The sequence below is a fragment of the Haemaphysalis longicornis genome, unplaced genomic scaffold (genome assembly GCF_048455015.1).
Source record: "Haemaphysalis longicornis isolate Haplotype H1 unplaced genomic scaffold, Haemaphysalis longicornis Haplotype H1 scaffold_3, whole genome shotgun sequence".
NCBI lineage: Eukaryota > Metazoa > Arthropoda > Arachnida > Ixodida > Ixodidae > Haemaphysalis > Haemaphysalis longicornis.
This window is the reverse complement of record NW_027526335.1, coordinates 18,506,339-18,526,223: the sequence shown is the minus strand read 5'-3', so window position 1 is coordinate 18,526,223 and position 19,885 is coordinate 18,506,339. Positions and strand designations below refer to the sequence as shown.

The 19,885-nt window shown below is 48.8% G+C and overlaps 1 protein-coding gene across 1 annotated transcript in view; it reads right to left on the bottom strand.

Annotated features, from left to right (window-relative positions):
- The window catches only part of LOC144174058 (phospholipid-transporting ATPase VD-like), a gene marked incomplete in the record, with an annotated part of 124,638 nt that overhangs the window by 2,994 nt on the left and 101,759 nt on the right, over positions 1 to 19,885 (bottom strand). Inside the window, 17 exon segments of the mRNA XM_077702477.1 lie at positions 332 to 519; positions 4,050 to 4,154; positions 5,023 to 5,103; positions 5,490 to 5,690; positions 7,387 to 7,589; positions 8,031 to 8,085; positions 8,787 to 9,137; positions 9,687 to 9,767; positions 10,693 to 10,923; positions 11,715 to 11,800; positions 13,373 to 13,537; positions 14,326 to 14,701; positions 15,373 to 15,558; positions 15,978 to 16,033; positions 17,446 to 17,710; positions 18,081 to 18,211; positions 19,719 to 19,850. Of these exon segments, the coding sequence (XP_077558603.1) occupies positions 332 to 519; positions 4,050 to 4,154; positions 5,023 to 5,103; positions 5,490 to 5,690; positions 7,387 to 7,589; positions 8,031 to 8,085; positions 8,787 to 9,137; positions 9,687 to 9,767; positions 10,693 to 10,923; positions 11,715 to 11,800; positions 13,373 to 13,537; positions 14,326 to 14,701; positions 15,373 to 15,558; positions 15,978 to 16,033; positions 17,446 to 17,710; positions 18,081 to 18,211; positions 19,719 to 19,850 (2,893 nt within the window).

Here is a 19,885-nt window from a genome sequence, read left to right as displayed (position 1 = left end):
AGGGCAGTGGGCAGAGTTCCCAATGGTCTGGGAAATTTTTCGTACTTTTCCTTCAACTAGAAAAATTTCTGAGAAAGCTTTTTCTTGTAGCAGCATGGTTGCACTTCAGGTGAATGCCAAACTTTCCTCTGCAGAAACGTGCTGCATCTTGGGAATTTCCTTTAAGACAGCTCATCTTACTCCTCCCCAGCCTTCTGTCTTCTACAGCACAAGCGAGAAAAGATGATTCACTTCGAATTTTATGGCCCGGGGCAACTGAGACAACTTTGGGCTTTGCGACCGTCAATTAGGAGCCATCGGGCGCAGGCGAGAGCAGGCCGAGCGAGCGCACCTGGGCAGGCAGCAGATGACTGGGATGAGCAGGAGGCACAGCCAGAACTGGGCCGAGCCCATGGCGTGCTGCATCACCCAGTACGGGTTCTGCAGGGTGGGCGAGTTGTAGCACACACTGTTGTACAGCAGCGCAAAGCCAAAGTACACCAGGAAGCTGGCCACTATGGACATCCCGTGCATCAGGGTCTGCGTCACAAACATCGTCAACACTCGTCATTACTGCGTCAAATAAAAATAAAAATAATCCAACTCGCCCATTGATGGTGTTAACGTTCGATGTACTGGGCCTTGTTTTTTTCCCCCTGATATACAGTAAAAGCTCGTTAATTCGGATCTCACGGGACCGGGAAAAATGTCCGAATTATCCGAATGCCGAATTAATGAATGAACAGGAAAAACAACATTAAAATCACGTTGGAGAAGCATACCTCTATTTGCTGAAGTATTTTGTAATAGTCGTCTGCTTTTTTGCGCAGATTCCGGCTGACATTACAATTTTTCTTAACTCTTCCAAGTGGCCAACAGCACGCAGACTGTCGGAACTGCTCAGGCAAACGTCCTCCATATATGAAAAGCGCCTCCGAGACTTCTCGTGAGGTGCGATGAGGTCACGGCTGCACCTCTTCGCATGACTCTTCATCAGAATCGTGGTCTTCCTGGGCGCCCGTGACATCATTAATAATTTCTTCATCGGTCAGTAAACCAGCATTTGTCCGAATTAAGCGGTGCGGGGCCGAATTCTGACGAATTAACGAAGGTTTGGTCCCATAGACTAACATGCGCTTTGGCCGGGACCAATTGAGCCGTCCGAATTATCTGAATTTCAGAATTAATGGGTGGCGAATTAACGAGCTTTTACTGTACTGAAATTACCACCCCCCTCACCCCCACACCCACTCCTTGGGGTGGCTTTTCCACAGAACACCAAAGCTGCCCAACAAAGCCTACTTCATGTAAACCTCACACAAAAAGGGTGACTGCTATTCGTTGCGTACGTCATCTGAAAGTGGGAATCTAAAAACCAAAACGACCTATTTTTGTCTATGTGGCATGGGTGAGTGGCTAAAAGTTCCTGCCTGCTGCCTGTCCTTGCAATGGAATACCAGCCACATTATCCTAGCAGGCATACCCCCTCTAAGTGACTGGAGGGCCTAAATGCAGCCCATTACAAGTTCCCACTCAAAACATGATGGGTAACTACCTAGCAATTTTTTGTAGCAATGTCTGAAAATTTTCTGGTTCTTGTCTTCGTATTTAATTTGCAATGCTTTGTGCTATTCGCTCGAACACACAGACACAGAGTCCTAACTGCCCAAATTATTTTTCTTTATAGTCATGTTAGTAGTTCCATACACACTAAAGTGAGGATGTACATATTTGACACTATTCTATTTAATTTGCAATCAGTTATTAAGTTACTCATAATTTACATTGGAGCTGCAGCCAAAATTTAGTATTCCTACAGCTGCAGCTTATTAACACACACCGACATATACAATGACCACTTTTACGTGCCAGATCGCTTTTTTTTTCTGGTCAACAAATCAAACAAGCATTTTTTGCCACAAAAATCAGGCCTATTACTGAAATGGTGGCCCGTCAAATATCCACCAACAATGCCAGTAAAATCAGGCAGCCATACGGGGCTCCCAGTAACAAGAATAGGGTTTCCCAGGGCTAACTTAGGACTAAGTTTTGGTATGTATTCCACATACAGTGGAACCCTGGTTATACGTCCCCCCGTTTTACGACGACCTGCTTCTTACAATGGATAACTGCGGTCCCGGCAAACTACCCATAGAAACAATGCATTAAAAACCCCGAATATACATCGCTTGGGTGCGTGCAGTCCACTTCATACGACGGACGCGGGTGGGGATAAACCGGCTTTTTTTACCACATTTTACGCTGCCTCGTCCCGACCTTTATTTCTGAACCCCCGTTTAACGCTGCTTGATGTGCAAAGGTAAACAGTTCGTGGAAGACAAAAGGCGGCCACTGGCGGGTGGAAAGCCCCACAAGGCAGCAGTGCAGCAGTGCACCACCGCGCGAAGTCAAAGTCCAGGTGGCTGGCAAAACGCCAATTTCAAGCTCCCATCGAACCAACTAATGTGAACACATGCGCGACATTCCTCCATGATACGCAATACTCCATGGCAATTTTCACTTCGTTCTTGTTTTCCCGCCTTTTCTTCCATCATCGCCTCGTACTATCGTTCGTTTCATTCACCCTCCCATCGTCACTCAATTGCGGCCTCGGCAATTCAACGCTCTTGCCTTTTCCCCTCCCAAGTCACTCGGCAGTGTCGGCCACCTTCCCATCTTATCTCTCTCGCGCGCACAAGGTGCAGGGCTGGCAGGCTAGCACCAGACGGCATGGGGGTCACGTGGCGAGAAGCTGCGGGCTAGCACAGATGCCGCAGGGAGGCGAGCGGAAGGGGGGCACAAAATAGGTGTTCTTTTTAGAAACCTGGGATTTCAGTAAGGGGGGCTCGCAAATTACGCGAGAACGTGCTGAATGTAGTTCTTAGCCTAAACAAGTTCTTAGCCTACCTCTCGCGTGAGAACATCTACTAAAACGGCATTTGCCCACACCCCAATCATACGACACCCCAGCTATATGACGCCTTCACCCAGTCCCTTGAAAGTTGTATTACCGGAGTCCCACTGTACTATGTAACTTTTTCTTTGTTTTGCTTCGCAGGCAGGTGGCCTATTTGCACAATTACGCATTTAAACAGATACCAAAGAAGGAAAGAAAAAAAGCTTGACGTATAATGGTAGCCTACCATGCCCAAAAAATGTTAACCACTCTCGAAAGAAATATCTCTACCCGCTGCTATGGCAAAGGTATTGCTTGTGCTGCTGGGCCCAAGGACACAAGTTCAGCCCTGGCCACAATGGCAGCTTTTCAGATTGAGGTGAAAAGTGAAAACGCCTGTGTGTTGAGGTTTCGGCACACATCAAAGACCCCCAGGTAATCAAAATTAATCCAGAGGACTCCACTTCAGTGCACCTTACAGCCCAGATGTAGCTTTGTCTCGTTTTTGCCATTCTTTGCACTCACACCAATCAAGCAAACACTAAAAATGACCCAAAATAACGTGACAAATGCCAAAATAAGATCCATAAAAATGCACCTAGATGCTCTGCTTATGCTTCAGCTTAAACATCAGGATGCGAAATGGAAGGCTAAAAATAATACAGCAAACCAAGCTCAGAAACCATGCTATAATGTGGCAGGTCATGTCTTAGCTTAGCACTTCATGACTGTGCCTGACCTTATTATATACAGTGAAATCCCGCTGATACGTTTTTCACGGGAACAGAAAAATAAAATGTATTATCTATCCAAAGAGGTTAAAAAAAATCCCGGGCCATCATTACTGGTGTGAAACCTGGGGAGGGGCGAAGCATGCAGTGTATAATTGTGTATTCAAAGATTGTACGTCTCTCTCTTGCCACGCGGCATGCACTGAAAGACCACGAGTTCTCAGCTGAACTTTATTGCGCAATAGGTAATACGGACATTTTGCAGCGACACAACCAGTTATTGCCACTTTTTTTTCATTGCTTGTGCATTTTTGAAGCTGCCAGCTCCCCAACATGCACTCCTTTGAACAGAAAAAGTCCCCCCCCCCCCCCCTAATTAGGAGAAGGAGGGGGCAGCAGGCTTCCCCCCCGTGTACCACACAGAAAGTGCTGCTCCTGCTCACCCAGGACTTGCACTCAATGGCAACGTGCAGCATCTGGACGCAGAAGCACGCGGTGCAAATGGTGGTTCCAAACTCCCAGATGTCCACGTCGCTGTCATAGTACACCTTGCAGGGGTGGTGGTGGTGCGGTGGCAGGAGGGGAGGGGCAGGGGGCAACCAAAGGAAACGCATGTCAACTAAAAGGGAGGCTTCCGCTGGCTGGCAGGGCAGGGCCACAAGCAGCACAGGCAAGGGAACAGAGGCGGCACTTCCCCGAGTGGGGCACCCTGAGGGCTGCAGCGGAGCTGTCTTAATGATTGGCACAGGTGCCTTTTGGGGGGATAACTGAGGATAAAGGGTTTACAGGTCTACGGCAAATTTTCTACAAGCAGGAGCTTGGCAGAGGCTGCATCAAATGGGTACTACTGACTGGCCTTTTTCAAGGGCTTCTAATTAGTACCAATGCTTGCTGATGCAAGTGGAACATATTAGTACAGTGCATGGAGGAGTCTGATACAGATAGCCGGGCTCTATTTCTCTGCCCGATTTATTATAGAATGAACACTACATTTTTCTTTTGTTATCTCATACTTAGTCCAGCAGTGCGCTCAGTAGCTGACGCAACATGCTCCTATCCATAGCAGCACATGCTCAGCTTTGGGAAGAATTTTGCATCGCTGCTTCCACATGTACTACAGGTTGTCAAAATGCTCTAATAAACAAGCTGCCACTGCAAATTCAAAATGAAAACTAAATAATCAGCGGACAAGAGTACAAATAAAATAATTGCAGCTAGGCAAAGCTGTGCTGCTTAGAACGAAGAGGAAAAAAACTGCAGCTAGGGCGAACTGCAAGTGTGAGGGGGTCCTAAAAAAGGTGAGAAAAAATGATACAACACGAGTTAGCTCAAGAAATGTGCTAGAGGCACAGGCTGCAAAGCCCGACGGTATGCTCGTATGATATATGTGGCAGGTGCATGCAGTCTCATACTCACAAAGAATGGCACAAAGAAGATGATGATGCTCTGGTACAGGGCGTCGAGCATGTTCACCCAGAAGGAGTACTTGGTGTATGTCTGGAGCCAAAAACAAGGACGGAGTAAGTTGCAAAACACAAATGATTGACTTTGTCACTAATCAATCGACAGTTTGGCTTTATCCAGATGCCATTATTCTAAAGCACTTCATTGTCTGGTTACGGTTTTTGACAACTGGTACCAACACTCTATGGGGGTTTTCGCTGCCTAGGTGGCAACTGCCTACACTAACTAAAATGCTAGTCCAAAAGAAGTGTGCCCATCAGTAGTGATACCCTTCCACATAAGCAAGGGTCCATTTTCCTATTTAACACGCATAGTATCAAACTGATAAACTGCAAGACAGTGCCACGTGAAATTGAGAGAGCCCCTTGCCAGCCTGCACAGCAGGTGAATTGCTCCAATGAAACGAATGAAGGCAGCACCTTGGACTTGCGTCCCGGCGCGTAGAGGGTGGGCCTGCGGAGGAGCAGGTGGGCGGGGCAGTCCTGGTCGTAGATGCCCAGGATGAGCGGGGGCAGCGAGGTGAACAGCACGTTGTACAGCATCAGGTACAGCTGGTCGATCATCACCGACCCCGTGAAGCCACAGTACAGCTGGTACCAGAACAGGATGAAGATGAACGCCTGCACACGAGAGAAGGGACGGAGGGGCTGTAGTAACTACTCACCGGGACGGCAACTAACAAGGGCAAACTTTGTTCTGCCAACACGATGACTGGGGTAAGCTTGAATCTTTCAAAACATTAGGGTCTGAGAATATTTTCCTCATACAACGTACTGATAGCAAAAAACGCACCATGGCTCTACAAGTAGCTAGACTGTGTGTGTTAACACACAAGTTCACCCACAACTGTCCACAAAATAAAGAAAAAGGGCATGCCTGCAGCAAGATAAAGTACCAGTAAAACTGAGCACTTGAGTACATATACTGAATACTGAGGAATTTCGTGACCATGCTCATCACACACAGCATGTGACATGGCTTCAATAACAACATTGCCTCTCCCACTCAGGGTTAGACCCTGTTTCCATGGTAAATTCTTGGAGCATCCTCTCTACAGCCCAGTTTAGAGGGTGTGAATGTAATGCACTGTTTGCAGCATGCAGTAAAACACGCATTTTGTTTCCAAGTCTCGGAAGCAGCTCAGCAGAGTCATGACTCACAGTAGGTTAAAAGCAGTGAGCATGTCCACTGCAATCTGTGGCCAACAAACAGGAGCTTGAAAGTTTACGGGCAAACATTTTAAAGATCAACCCAATAAACCAGCTATAAGTGTTGGTGGAAAGGCAGAAACTAGAATCGAGCTGAAACACCCTCTCATCAGTAGATTTTGGTAGCTAGGAGTCGGAAAATTTGTATACCACACCAAATTTTGGGAAAACATCAGGTGAGTTCACTTATCCTAGGTTCAATGATCTGGCTGTAAGCTCACAAAGCCTGCAAACTCTTGGTACTAGTGTTTAAAAAAAAAGTTAAGCTTCATTTTGCATCTCAAGGCTGCAGCTAGGTTCCTTGGGCCAACTGCACTCAAAATTTCGACCACGCGAAATCACTGTTCCTGCATAGTATGACTAAAAAGACCGTGATGTACGAAGTATGACGCCTAAAATGTGCGTAATTACGCTGCAAGCGACCAGCAAAAGTCGACGATTTTGAAAACGAAACTGGACAAAACACAGCCATTACGGGCAGGCGGAAGTGACGTATCAGCCGTTGGCGCGAGCGGCCAGACGACCTGGCCTGACGGTGCGAGCCTTTTCTTTCCTCCATGGGACCGGGCGAAGCGGCCGGCTCAGCCAGCCAGGAGGAGAGTGTGAGCGCGGCGTGCGGGGGTGTGGGAGGCGCGCGGAAAAGTGAGCGCTTGTCCCACAAGCACGACATTATTCGTGCGCTCCGACAGCAGCACACCAGGTAGGCATGATGTCACGACGACACTCGAAAAGGAGATAACCGTACGGTTAACGAAGCCGCTTCGGAGCCATGAAAGCCAGGCGTACCGGCGCAAAATACGAGCGATATGAGTTTCCAGGATTCTCCCACTGCGAGGCAGGCCGATCGGCCTGGACGGCTGGCATGTCACTTCCGCTAAATGGCTGTTTGCGCGACACGCCGGCAGGTGCTTTGTCGTCTGCAAGGGCGTTATTTTGAGTGCCTGAAACTGAATAACCACGCACTGCACAAATCTACAGGTCGCGTCGCAATAGTTCTCATGGTACCTACTACATATTTCGAAGGCATTTAGCCAGGGTGAAATTTGAGTGCAGTTGGCCTTTAAGTCTGCGCTGGCATCTTGGCAACAGCACAAGCTCCACCACTCACGGCATTCTTGTAGAAGAAGTAGACTACGGCCCGGGCCAGCCGGTCGTAGCACCAGTGCCCGTGGACTAGAAGCAGTCGCTCGAGGTAGCGGAAGCGGGCCAGGGCAAAGTCGCTGGCCATGACCGCCTGCATGCCTTCCTGGCCGCTGATCCCCACGCCAATGTCGGCCGCCTGGATCATGCTCACGTCGTTGGCACCGTCTCCTGTTCAAGACGCACAAAGCGCTCTTGTTACCTCTGTCTTGCCAACGGTACAGCCCCAAAACATGGCCAAAAAGGTAGCACGCATGTAACAATTTATTTGGAAGAGCCTCTTGAGGCGATTCAAACAAGGCAGTATTAGTCGAAATAGACTGCATAAATTGCTACGAGGCCCCTGGTACTGTACCTTTTAAGCAGGTAAATGTTCCCACTTGCGCCTGAGCATGTTGCCAGTCATTGATTGCGCACACTACCAAAAAGAGTCTAAGACAAACCTGTAAACATGTCACAGGTACACAGATGCAGCCCAGCCCACACAAGGAAGAAACTTTCACCTGTCAACTGATCCGTGCCACACCACTGATGTTAATTAAGTGAATGTTTCTATTAGGAGCTGGTGTGCACAAAGGAAGCAGTGCGTGTACAGTAAAAGGCAGGACTCACCCACAGCAAGAGTTAGCACATTGAGCCTGTCCTTGACGAGATTCACGACACAGGCCTGGAAGAGAAACGAAAGAGTTTTCAAGAACCTTTGACAGAAACTGTATTACGGAGCACTTTACTCGGCAAGGCAAGAAGTATTATGTGCTGTGAAGATCTTGCAAATGGACAGAAGTTCTCAAAACCCAATCAAACACGTTGGATGAGCACAGTAGACGGCATACAACACTTGCTGAAGTAAAAGGTATTGAGGCTCTTGCTATCACTGTGGTTATCCATGTCTCACCCGACAAAGACGGAGTTAATATCGGGGAGTGGTAGTCTCTGTCAGAGGTTATAAAGTTGATTGATTGATTGTAGGGTTTAATGCACCGATGCAACGCAGGCGATGAGGTGCACTGTAGTGGAGGGCTCTGGATTAATTTTGACCCGGGGATCTCTAACAAGTGCCAAAAAATCTCATTCACATTTGCGTTTTTTGCTTTTTGCCTCCATAAGAAAAGGGGCTGCTGTGGCCACTTTTCGAACCCGTGTCCTCGTGCTCAGCAGCACAACGCCTTAGCCACTGAGCCACCACGCTGGGCATCTATTCAGAGTTTGTGGTGTATTCATGGCACGCTACGCCACAACAGAAAAACGCTTTTGCTGCGCAAAGCAACAAGTGCTTGTCCCTGCGTGAGCACCACCAGCCTCAGATTTTTTTTCCGTTCAGCGTGCATAGCAGAGGGAAGCAGCTTCCCGGGACCGTCGCCCACCCACCTTCTGCAGAGGCGTGGCTCGGCAGCAGAGCACCACGCTGCACTGCTGCGCCAGGCGGAGAAACAGGCGGTCCACGGAGCGCTCCAGGACGTAGCTGAGCGTGCGGCCGTCGATGACTAGCGCCCGCCGTTTGCGGTGCCGCAGGGAGGCCCCAAACCGAGGCTGGCGGTCGTCGCCTCCACCTTCGTCCGCTGCAGAGCCCCCGTGCCGGCCAAAGAGGAAGTTGCCTAGCCGCGACAGGAAGGAGGAGAAGGAGCGCCCCTTCTGCGTGTCGTCCATGTCTGCACTGGAGCACGTCAGGCACCGGTCGATCTGCTCCAGGTAGAAGCGGATGGTCTCCTCGGTCGCTTCCTGCACGGGCACGGCAGGGCGCACAAGTCGGTACGGAAGGGCACGCTCAGCCACTCGTGCAGAGCGGTGGGAAAAACCTTGCGCTGTAAAGCATGCGACTGTGAATGACAACTTTTTCCTATTGATTGCAGGAACAGACAGGTTCATTAACATTTCTCATTACAAGGTTCAATGAAATCACAAAAATGAAGCGCGTGATATCTGGAGCACAACGAAGCAAAGAAGCCCCATGTGAGGCCTGATGTTCTGCGATATTAATTGCGCCAGCAGACTTCTCTACTTTCTCCATCTGCAAGAAAGCACAACATTTCCTGCATTTTCATTCAGCCTTTTACCAAACTCAAGAAAGGCGAGCACCATTCTTGTAATAGATTTTGTGTTCTGTTGTCTAGATTATCAGAACTGGAAACCTCTTGCTGCCTGCTGATAATCCTGGTAGCTCTGTCCTGATCAATCAATAAAATCTATCAGCTGTCAATGAAAACTTGTGCTGAGATGAGCTGTCTTCGCTGCTTCAATGAGAACTGCCATGAGAAGGCATCAACTCACCTGTGAACGAGCGTTGAGAGTTATCACCTCCATGTCTGTCGAGAACAGCTGACACGAGTAGGCAATGTTCACGGCAGTCTCCTGCGCAAACAAGGACAGAGCAGTCCATTGAGTTTTGTGACAAATGGCTCCTGGTATGCCTTACAGTAAAGTGCGCAGGGCTTTCTCCCTGAGGCCCACACCGCTTTCAACAAATGCAGCTCACAGCGTTGTACATATTTGGTTGACATTTCAAAAACCTTCATTTCCGAATTCAGTGGACTGCCCCAGCGAAGCAGCGGTGCCTTGTGCCCAACGATCTGCAACTGCACAGTGGCAGTGTGCCAATGTGGAGGATAAAAATGACTACAAGCAGCTTTAGCATGATAAGCATGAAACACATCCTTGTGATAAGTTTCAGTTTCAGTTTATTATGCAACAGTGTTGCAAACAACACAGCGCATGAATTGGTATACGATCTCAAAAGGTAGGTAAGTAGTTCTCAAGTGGAGTTATACAGCCCCTTTTCTTCACTCTTCCCTCAAATTGTGTGAGCTTTGTTAGTTGGCAATGAAGAAGGTTCACTCGGCTGCAAGGCGCACACATCGCTGTGCGTTTCTCACCCTTATGCCGGCATTTTCTCCAATGCTGAAGAATCTTTGTGAAAAATACCAATCGTCTGTGAGCAACATTGCGCGACAGTATTTCCGCCATAAGCAGTGGGAGTGAATGCTGTTTCTACTTCCCACCCATTGCAGGAATAGGACGGGAATAATACCACTGTGTCGCTGTAGCATTGGCCACTCCCCGAGAGGTCAATCTTCACGTCAGAACCATTCCCACCCTTGAGGCTGCCTGGCACCAGGTGCCCTGCAACCTTGCGCTTTGCTGAGTAACATTTGTGCGTTAACAACAGCAACGTGAAAACAGCCACCCCAGGGGCCCCCGCCTGGCCTCCCCCCCACCTCCCGGGATCCTCGCTTGCAGGGAACAGGGCAAGGATGGAGAGAGAGGCAGAGCGAGAGACCTGCTTGTCGCCCGTGAGGACCCAGATGACGATGCCGGCGGCTCGCAGGGCGGCGATGGTCTCGGGCACCCCTTCCTGGAGCCGGTCCTCGATGCCCGTGGCCCCCAGCAGCTCCAGGTTGGTCTCCATGAGGCGCGCCGAGCCCCACAGCCTCTCCTCGGCCTCGCCCACGCTCAGCTCGGAGGCCTTGTGCTGCTCCAGCCACTCCTCGTACTCCTCGTCCCCCAGCACCTGCCAGTGACCACACACTGAGAGCAATGCTCCTCGGTGGCCCACACGGAACCATGTCACACTATTAACCACTTTCTTTCGTTACATTTTTCTAATTTTCCTTGTGTTTGTTTGCAAACTACTGTGACAGGTGTCGTTTTTAAACTGTTATTCAGATTTTGAAGAAAAGGGTTTCCTTCCTCACAAATTGCAATTTAAAGTACACACGGGCTAAGTGGCATGCCATAGTGGATGGCTACAGGTGAGCTTTAGGCAACCATGGATTCCTCAAGGTGTGAGGAAATCTCATACACACCAATTGTTTTTCACTTATATATAAAAAAAAATAGCCAGCATGCAATCGGACTTGTGACCTGATGCTAAGCAGCTTACTACAGGCACTCTGCCACTCCAGCAGTGCTGCAGGGTTTTGCATAACATTACAAACTTATGGCCATGAACAATGAGTACCATGGCCACTTTGAGTAAAAACTAGGATGAAGTCAAATGAAATGAAGAATGGGCTTCAATTCCGTCACCATTCAAAGAGACTGAAAATATCCAGCCTGACAAAATGTCACAAGACAAACATTGCGTGTGAGATGAGCTTCATGCTAAGCAATACACAAGCACATTCCTTCCCAGCTAACCTCTGACAAAGTCACCCCAATTGCGGTACCAAAACAAACATGCTCCAGTCCTTTCCAGGTTCACCAGCACCACATATCAGGCAAGAGTTGCCTTAAAAATGAAGGAATGCACAGGGGAGATTGACAACATCTTTTGGGAGACAAGTCGGCTGGCAAGGTTACCTTCTTGGCCATGCAGAGTACCCGCAGTCCCTTCTTGCTGTACTGGTTCAGGTGCTGCTGGGTGCGCATTATCACTTGGCGCATCGCTGGAAAAGGGAAAAGGGAAGGTTCGCTTGAAGTTGCTGTACCATCGCTGGCCACAAGGCGACCAGAAGAGGCCTAGCTGTGGTGCAAAGAACAACCTCCCATTCACAACTGTAACTCAGGAGCACGTTTCACGTTTACTACACTCTTTACTGATGCAAATGGCCAGAAGCCTCGTTTAGAAGGAAGTAAGTCATGACGTTCTCTGCAGAGCAAACTAGCCCTGCTCGTTATAGTCACCTATGAAAACACAACAGCAGCAATGATCTAAATGCCACAAGCAGCTTTTTTTTCCCAAGGAAGCGATGCTTGCCTAATAACCAAGAATAAGTAGTAGCACAGGCATGAGTGTTAATAGAATGGCTATTCAAAATGCATTTCACTACCTAATACCAACAAATGGACACCTACATAGTTTGCAGCACCTACAGAGAATGATAAAAGCAGGTGGTTGCCACTGCATGGCTTTCTCATTCTCCGTAGGTGCTGCCAATCTCGTGGGTGTCCGCAGAGTATAGGCAGGTGACCTCATTTCTACCTTAGGTGCCACAATCTACTAAGCTTGGCTAAAATCATAGTCATTGCACAAAGTGGGGTTTAAAAGGGCCACGCAGACAAAATACAATTTTGCTTTATTCGAAAGATTTGGTGTTTTACAGTGCCCCCAGCTCCTGTACGCAGCAAACGATGCTTTATTCACTGAGAAATTAATTTGTTAAAATTTTGATTTTCCTGCCAAATCGTGCATTTCGTGACGTCTGTGATGACATAACCAGGGAAGGTCCTCAAGCAAATCTTAGTATGCTGTTTAGTCTGCAGCGGACCGTGGAACACTTTGTTTATCGTTTGTTTATCGTCAGTCCTCCTAGATGGCACCAACATACTGCATAGGACCACTGTCCATCCTCTATTTGTTTCTGGCCGTATTTGCACTTGGCTTGTTTTGGTTCATGATTAGAAAAGCACTACGTAAACACGAAGACAAATTGTATTTGTTGCGGTGGGTAGTAATCATTTTGTGAAACATTGGGTATGCTCGACAAACAAGGTCACGTAAGGCAATGTTGCGTACACCAATTGGCCAGTGTCATGTGAGACAACCCCAAAGTGCTGGACTGCTGTGCAGCTATAACAAGCATTATGCGTGCAGTACCAATTGCAGTACGCACTGGTACTTCTATGTTTACATGTACTTTCGTAGCTTCCATTGTTTACCCCACCATTCTTACTGCTACAAAAAGAACGCACCCTACATTTTATTAAGTGCAAATAGCTTGTTCTGCAAGCTATTAACCCCTGCCTAACTTGCATTTGATTTTGCCAGCCTCAGCCAATTGCATAGCTGTGCATATTACATGATAGGTTCTGTTGTGGGAAATGAGCTAGTGAGCTGCTTGGAAATTCCATTTTTTCCCACTTATACAGCTCATTTGAACGAAGTGTGCATTAAAAGCGGTGTCAGTATGATTCTAACGACGCAATCTTTCAAATGAACCAAACTTGTGTTTTGACTGCATGGCCCCTTTAATTAAGATTGCTTTGGGCTGCCCACTCCCCGGTGAGTGTAGTAGTACCTTGATCTTTGGTGGGAGCCAGCAGGGGCAGGATGGCCGAGTCGGCTCCCTTGCAGTAGAGCACCTTGGCCTTGGTGACGGGGTGCTGCAGGATGATGGACATGCGCTTGCGGACCGAGTCAAAGGGCAGCACGTGCAGAACCCTGTACTCGATCAGACCCTCGCCTGCACATCAGGGAAGAAACGACAGGTGTGCCACATGCACAAAGGCATCCAGGAACACTGATGCTCATTTGGCATCAATGAAAGACAAGTATGTGTTGTTTCCGAAATATGTATAGCATGGTAACTAGGCTCAATGGTTTGGTGTTGAGGCTCACTTGAAGGCCAAGCTAAGCAGTAATTTTCTGTTTTGTCCAAATGACATGCTTGTTCATGCTCAAACTAGGCACAAAGGGTTGTATTTTAAGATTAATTTGGTTTAACATCAAACAACTTTCGCCTACCCAGGCAACTTTACAGCATCAGTGTCACCAGCCTTCGTGAGAGGTCCAGCGATATCCCGGAGCTTAGCGAGGACAGAGCAGAATGGCATGTACTGTAACTGGGTAGTGCTAGCTTGCAAGGATCCTTAAAAGTGATGTGCCTGTACAACTGAGACACAGAAAGTGCAGGAGGCTTTCATTTAGCAGTCAGTGATCTGTAGATCACACTTGAGTGCTATAAATACTGGTCTATTTCAGAGTGCTCTGCTTTCTCCATACTTCAGCAACACCATACTGATTACCATGACTATTTCAGAGATTCTGCACACAAATGAGACAGCCACTGGGGCTGCCTAGCTTTCTATTATGCATTAACCGACTAGCAGCCCATTGCTAGCAGTATTAATAGTAGATACCTGTGAGAACCAAAATGTTTCAGGAGATTTCACCAATTCCATAGTCCACATTGCTTCAAAGGACTGGCTCAGTGTAATTGCTGCTACACTAGTGCCACATGCACAGACGTACCAGGCAGCATGACGGTGACCGAATCCGGTGTACGGCGCAGAAGCCGACAGCCGTAGCGAGAGGCTGCGTCGACCAGCGCAATCTCGTCTGGGCTTTCAGCCTCATAGATGGGCTGGAGCTGTGGGCTGGGTGTGGGCGACGGAGTCATGGTCCTTCGCGAGGGGCTGGTCACAAAGTTGAGGAAAGGCAGGGCCAGCTTGTTGGGCCGCGTTGGTGTCGTGGTGCGGGACTCGGTGGGCGTTGGAGTCCCGGCCGGGCTGCGAGCCACGGGTGATGGCAACAGGGCCGGTTGTGGGCCCACGTGGTTGACAGGGGCCCTGTGGCCATCGGGGGATGTCATCCCCCCGTTGTCCAGGTACAGCCCACTGCTGTTCATCTGCACAGGACCAATGTGGAGTGTTGAGATCTCCTTTGGTGGGCTTTGCACGAGGCACTGCCAGCATAACAGACCCCACTGGTGAAGACGCTGTCCCTGGCAGATCACCCACATCCTCGATTTGTATAGAGACTGAAGTTTAGCTTGCCACCAGAAAAAGAAAGCTATTGTTCAAACAATTCAAAGTATTCAAATCTCTCTTGGCCAGTTTCCCTTCAATTTTTTTTTTTCTCAGTTCAAAATTTAAGTCAGCATGAAATGCGGCAGCTCGAGTATCACTGAATGCAGCATAGGGCCTGGGTTAGAGCAGATGTCACGAGTGGAACAAAATGCTGCAGCAAGGCCATGAAAAACTCCCAAGTTTACTTGCTGGCCCTAGCGTTGCTTCAGATGCACAACAGCTCCAGCAGACACTATTTTTTACCTTATCAAAACAATTATACAAAAGTACATGTGCAACGTAAGCAAAAAGATTGCATGAATGTTTCATGAAGCAAAACACTGCTTCGTACGCCTATAGCATCACCAGAAAAGACCAGCAGCTTCATCCCCCTTGAAATTTCCCAGCTGCATAGCTGCAAAGGCACACTGAAGTGAACTGTACGGCTATTCGTCCCCTTTGTGCCCCGTAGTAGGCAGCTAGCAGGCTTGCCAGCCAGGCGGGGCCTCACCAGGTCCTTGTGCGGGTACTTGGACACGATGACCGTGTTGCAGGTGGCCATGAGCAGGAAGAACTCCTGCACACGCTGGCTCTCAGGGCTCAGCAGGAGCTGGTGGGCCCCGTCCATGCGCAGCTGGTACTCCATGCTGGACAGCTCCCGCTGCAGCTGAGGGTTCAGCGTGAACACCGTGTCGTCCTAGAGAGGGAGAAATCCTCTTGTGACTACGCCCTTCTCACCTATACAAGAGACCACTTGGAAGAAGGACGCTCTGAAGGCAGTGTTAAAGAAAGCGAGAGAAAAGCTGTGAGGTGACCACACAGTCGGATTGAAAACACACGGGCAACTCACGAGCAGTCATGAGATGGCCCCTTCCTTCTTTCAGCACCTCCGCACTTAAGTCTGTCACTGTAATCACACCACCATCATGACCCCCATCATGACCGCCTATGATCTCACCACACTGCGAAGCAAGGTCAGCATTCTCTGTGTGTTGCTGCTGTCTTTCTCAGCACTAAGCCCTGGCACGAGACTGGCCTGCTGGGTGGGGCTATGCTTACCACAGACCACACAAGCCATATCATGCAAAGGACATGTGAAGTACATCAAGAGCCCACCTTGGATGGCTTCAAGCCGTAGCTGTAGTTCCGGATCTTGATGTCGTTTTCCTCAGCTGCAAAAGGAAGGAACAAAAAACTAATTCAGAACTCATCCTTTGGAGGACGGTTATCTATGCAAGTGCAATTAACATTCTATTCGTGGTGGTGATGGACCTTATAAGTGGTACATATATCATATGAAAGGGAGGAAGGTACCCGCCCCTGTTGCAAATGGACAGCTCTCACACCGAGCGTTTCTGCATACCACTGTTGGCGGTGGGTAGCACATTTCTGGGCGAAGTGTGTGGCATGGGCAGTGCCTTCCTCCCTCTCATCATACCTCCATTTTCCTCGCCACTATACCCTCCTGCCCATTTTCGCTGACGCTTCATAGACAGATGGCTCGACGTAAAAAAAGAGACAGGGCCATATGTACCATAAAGTGGGTGAAGAAGCTAACACATTGGAATTAAAAATTGCATGCAGCTAAGATTACACAAACAAGAAATTCAATGGCTACAAACTGTTCCACCTGAAACTAAAAGGTGAACCTCTTTAAAGTTCATGCAGTAGGTCTTTCAGTAGGTTCACAAAGAAAGAAAGCACTTTGTTCCAGAATAGTTCGTACATCTACCTGTTAAACTTTCTATAGGGAAAAAAAAAAGTTGTGCAGGCAAAGAATGTTTTCACCCACTTTAATCAGACTTTTGTTCTATTTGAAAAGCCCACAATAAAGCAGAGAGGAAATGTCAAGGCAGAAATTAAAAAAAAATTACGCCCACCTCCCCTCGCGGGAACCCTGGTGTGATGCGACGCTGAGGGGGGTTCCATTGTGCGTTTCCGTTGGGTCGATTACTCGAATTGCGTGAGCAATCGTCGGGTAATGCGCGAGGAGGGGGGGGGGGGGGGAGGAGAGAGAGGGAGAGAGGGAGAGAGAGAGAGAGAGAGAGAGAGAGAGAGAGAGAGAGAGAGAGAGAGAGAGCGTAGCGCCGACGACCGTCGACTGAGATACCGGCCAGAGCGCGGCCCTCCGCTTGTATGCGCAGTGCGCCCGAAGGAGAGGAGACCGCAGAGAGAGAGGGCGCTGCACATGCGCACAGCGCCACCCACCGGCGGAGTGAGAGAGCGCGCCGTACTGCGTGAGCCACAGATGTTGGGGGAGAGGGCGCGCTATCACGGCGAGAGGAGAGGGGGTGAGCGAAGGAGAGGAGACCGCAGAGAGAGAGGGCGCTGCACATGCGCACAGCGCCACCCACCGGCGGAGTGAGAGAGCGCGCCGTACTGCGTGAGCCACAGATGTTGGGGGAGAGGGCGCGCTATCACGGCGAGAGGAGAGGGGGTGAGCGGAGGAGAGACGCAGCTGTGCGGACGCGGACGACAACGACGCAGGAAGGACAGGGCCGCCCGCAAGAGATGCTCCTCTCGGCGTCGCATCTAAAAAACCATTGAGGACGTCATAGTTACTATGTTCTACAGACGCACTGACCCTCGGAGACGCTCGGGTGGCGGTGGTTGTAGTCGCGGCCGCCAATGGTGCAGCGCCGGAACACCATGTGGTTCTCGGTGAGGGTGCCGGTCTTGTCGGAGAAGATGTACTCCACCTGGCCCAGCTCCTCGGGGATGTTGAGGGCGCGGCACTCGAGCCGTCGGTTTGACCGCTCGTCAAACAGCTCAATGTCCTCGTGGATGTGGAACACCTGGCCCAGCTTGATAATCTCGATGGAGACGTACAGCGAGAGCGGTATCATCACCTGGAACAACCGAAGGCAAGCGTCCAGATCTCCAACATCTCAGTCTTGCTCAAAGGAACAAGGATGCTGGATTGACGCGCGACAGGCACCCACATCGCAAAACAGCTCTACTGTTTATAAAATGTTAAGGACCATAAAATGTGAAACATGTTGGTCTATATCAGTAGACTGCAGTGCAGAGAACATATGAATGCAAAATGGCAAATACAAAACAATGACGCTTTCATTTGGCAAGGAAAACCAATGTATAGAATGACCCTAAGTGCACAACACCAGCTAACAAGGAAACGTTTAAGCGCTTATAGTAAGTTGGACTGAAAGCTGAACAGACAAGCTTAAGCACTACTGAGAATGTCAGTCCTCCGCTTACCTGGAGAATAATTATATAGGTCCAAAATGCAATGAAGCCTTCAACAGCTGGTATGTAGCGGTTCTCTTGTTCGTAAGGGATGAAGATGACCTCCTTGCGGTTCTCATAGGACCTCAGCCACAGTGCGCACCCTAGTAGTGATAATAAAGCGACATCAGAGCAAAAACGTTATTTTCTGTATGAAAAGACAACTGCTGGAATAGTCACAAAAACAAATGTCCACTGCACAATTAACATGCTTCAGTACACTCAAACCTCATTATAACATAATGGGATGTAACGAAATAATGGATGTAACGAAGTAAATGAAATTCCACTTGTAATCTCCATAGAGAATCATGCATTTGAAACCTCATTGTAACAAAGTAAAACTGACTTGCCAATGGATGTAGCAAACTGTATTAGCCCCGCCTCCCCGCTTCCCCCCCTCTCTCCCCCTCTCCCTCTATCTCTCCCTCTCTCCCTCCAACCTCCCTCCCTCCCCCACCCCAAAATAAGACCAGGGTGTGCATGAAGTATACCGCAGTGCTCCACACTCGCTCGATGTGGCTGTTTTAAAACTCTCGCGTTTGTCTCACGGTCATGTGCAGCCACGCCACGTGTGGCCGAGCTAGCCTGTGCCTCCTCGCTCAGGCAGCGGGGCGGTGCAAGGAGGACAGCTATTTCAACGCCAATGCCGACGCGGTCACTACGAAGGAGCTGACCAATGATGCTATTGTCGCAGATGTCACTGGAAAAAATTACGCAAGCGACAACGAAGACGCCATGGTCTCCTGTGCACACAAGTTCAACGTGCAAACATTGTCGCCGACACTCAATGGGGTTGATTTTCTACGTCATTTCTTCGGTACCCATGGTGACTGCAAAAATGGCATCAATGTGGTTGCCACCACTGAAAAGGACGTCTTTCGCTTGCGATGTCAGAAACAAAAAATAATCACTGACTTTTTTCCAGCTATGTCTAGTGTACAATAAAATAGGCAGTGTTTGCATTGAGCCAGCAAAATATTTGTCTGCTATTCAATTTTCGTCGCACGCGTGGTCGCATAGCGGTACCGTGGGCCGCTAGGCAGTTCCCTTCTTTGCATGCTCCTATAGCTGTGCACTACACTGAGCATACATCGCCATAAACTGTTATAACTTATACAACAAAATAATCGATACAATGAAATAATTCAGGCTCCCTTTCAACTTCGTTATATAACGAGGTTTGAGTGTATATTGATCATGGCTAAGTACCAGATGTGCCATTAAGAACTGTTGCCTTACTGCATTTTTGCACTCTCTATGGTGTTATAGCAGCGGGGAATACTGATACGCAAAGAATATCTCTCCCTTGAATGGCAATGTATAAGATTGGCAGAGCTAAGTGAATTAAACAGCAAGCAGACATGAATATTGGTGTTTATCTTCCAAACAAATATTGCACGCGTACAGTTGCAAGAACTAAATGTAATGCCATATAAACAAAATAAAATGGCACAGCTAATTTGCTGAAGTTCTCTGGTACATACAGCATGTTCATTATAGAACTGCTCATAATGAAAGTAGCTTGGGCTTGTTTTGCCCAATTCCTCAGCAGCAGTCATTTTCCCGGGGGGTTGCTCGGAGGCGATTAGTGAATGAGCCAACACTCACCGATTGCACCAACGGAGCACAGGACGAGGAGAATCACGATGCACCAAATGATGTCCCTGTTCATGAAGCGCTCCAGCTTGCTGCGCTTGTACCTGGGGCCGTTGTTGTTGAGCATTGCCTTGGTCTCAAAGCCTGGACAGAGAGCAGCCTCGTTGTTACAAGAGCCA